Source organism: Bremia lactucae, linkage group LG6 (assembly GCF_004359215.1).
Source record: "Bremia lactucae strain SF5 linkage group LG6, whole genome shotgun sequence".
In the NCBI taxonomy this organism is placed as follows: Eukaryota; Oomycota; class Peronosporomycetes; order Peronosporales; family Peronosporaceae; genus Bremia; species Bremia lactucae.
In genome coordinates, this window is record NC_090615.1 from 2428060 (window position 1) to 2429831 (window position 1772).

At 45.7% G+C, this 1772-nt stretch overlaps 1 protein-coding gene across 1 annotated transcript; it reads left to right on the plus strand.

Annotated features, from left to right (window-relative positions):
- Positions 1–644: 644 nt before the first annotated feature.
- CCR75_008682 (uncharacterized protein) lies at positions 645–1463 on the plus strand (the record flags this gene model as incomplete). Its single annotated transcript, XM_067966732.1, has 1 exon — positions 645–1463. The coding sequence occupies one exon, from the start codon at positions 645–647 to the stop codon at positions 1461–1463; it is 819 nt and encodes a 272-aa protein (XP_067817975.1).
- Between the last annotated feature and the right edge of the window lie 309 nt (positions 1464–1772).

The window sequence follows — 1772 nt, forward strand, 5'->3', positions numbered from 1 at the left end:
AAATCTCAAAATCACATATTTCGCAAAAATTGTCCGAATGGTTTCTAACTTTGTTGGTCCAAATAAGAGCCACGTACCAAAATCTTACTGGCTGGAAACCTCTTTCAAATTCTTATCTGGCTACTTCTGGCAAGAGAAGGAATCAGTTTGACCCTTGTTCTCGCAAAAGAAGCAAGCAGCTGAAGGAACCAGTTCGACACGAAACTTAATAAAACGTGAATTTGCACCGGGTAAGGCTGGAAATAACAAGTATAATGCGTCACAGGAGTAATATATCCGCGTTTCGCTCTGACAAAAAAAATCTGAAGGCAAATCACCAGTGAACGCCAACATCCTTGATCCTTTTTAGAAAGACGTTGATCCGATTTTAAGAAATCGATTGCCGCCTTTAGCATAGTAGCAGTGTACGCGCTTCTTAGCGATCTGAAAGGCACCCGCAGCAAGAAAATATCGTGACGCAAAACACGAATTTGCTGCTATCCCTGGTTTTGCATAGAGAGACTGCCTGAGAGCGAAAGGGCCCTCTCAGTGAGAGGCAGAGCCGGATCATCTTCATCCGTCCAATCTTTCGATTCTCTCAGGTAGTTTTCAAGTCACTTTCGGATTCTCCTTGTGTTGCAAAGGTGGAGCGTAAAGCCAGTGATATGAGTCTCTCGGTAAACCTAGCCAACGCGTCATTGTTGCTAGCCAAAGCCAGCAACCTGCTACCTAATAGTAAGGTATGCGGTCCACCACAGTGGCGCCCTGATGCTGCAAGCACCTCGTGCCTTTGCTGCGGAAACGATTTTTCTATATGGTTGCGGCGTCGTCACCACTGCCGCGCTTGCGGAGAGCTCGTGTGTGGTGAATGTTCGCCTTTCTGCGTTCGGCTGCCGGAGCTCGGCTTCAATGGTCTTGTACGCGTGTGCACTGGTTGTCATGCGCAGATTGATTCCTCGTTTAATTCGTCGGCCTCTATGCTATCGCTGTCTTCCCTTGAGACGGCTACTACATCCAGTGAGTCTTCACAAAATGAGCTAATTGGCGACGTCGAAGAGTTGCTCGTGTTTCGCTCTGTAGACGTGCTGGTCCATTGTTCGCGCGAAAAGCGGTTGAAGTTGCGGTATCAATACTTTGTTCAATCGGAAGCCGTGAGCTGGCTCATGGATGCTGGTATTATGTCCAGCCGCACTGACTGCGTTTCGCTCTTTCTGCGCCTTGTGAAATGTGGCTATGTTACATTGAAGCCATGGAGCGGTTCGGGATGCAGTGCCTTCTATTATATAAGTGAGGAAATAACGCTCGATAATCGGTTATCGCACTACGAAACAGCAATCCACTCGGAGACAAGCAGGTGCTACAATTGCACACAGTCGTTTCAAAAGTCGCTTGCACCTGCCGATGGCTTCTGTTCTATCGACTGCAAAACAAACGCACTCATTAATCAATTGGACTCGGCTCATATTCACCGTTTCTGTGACTGACAATTCTATTCTCCATGAGCCATTTATCTGACCAGCACCTCTGTATCTATCGGCCTAGATAGCTTCCCATTTGTACATTAAAAAGTCATGTATCCTCAAGATCTTGGCTAAAAAAATATCCTAATAGATCTTCACATTGTGATTTATTTCACGGGATTGCAAATCATATGGATCCGTAAACAAAAAAATTCTTGAGTATCAAAACGCGCAGTGCTTTCTTACGCTGCATTGAACGCTTCTTGACCTCAAGTTGAAGTGTAAGAGTGTTAAAATGGTGTAGAAAACAGGGTAGCTTACGAATGAATGTGT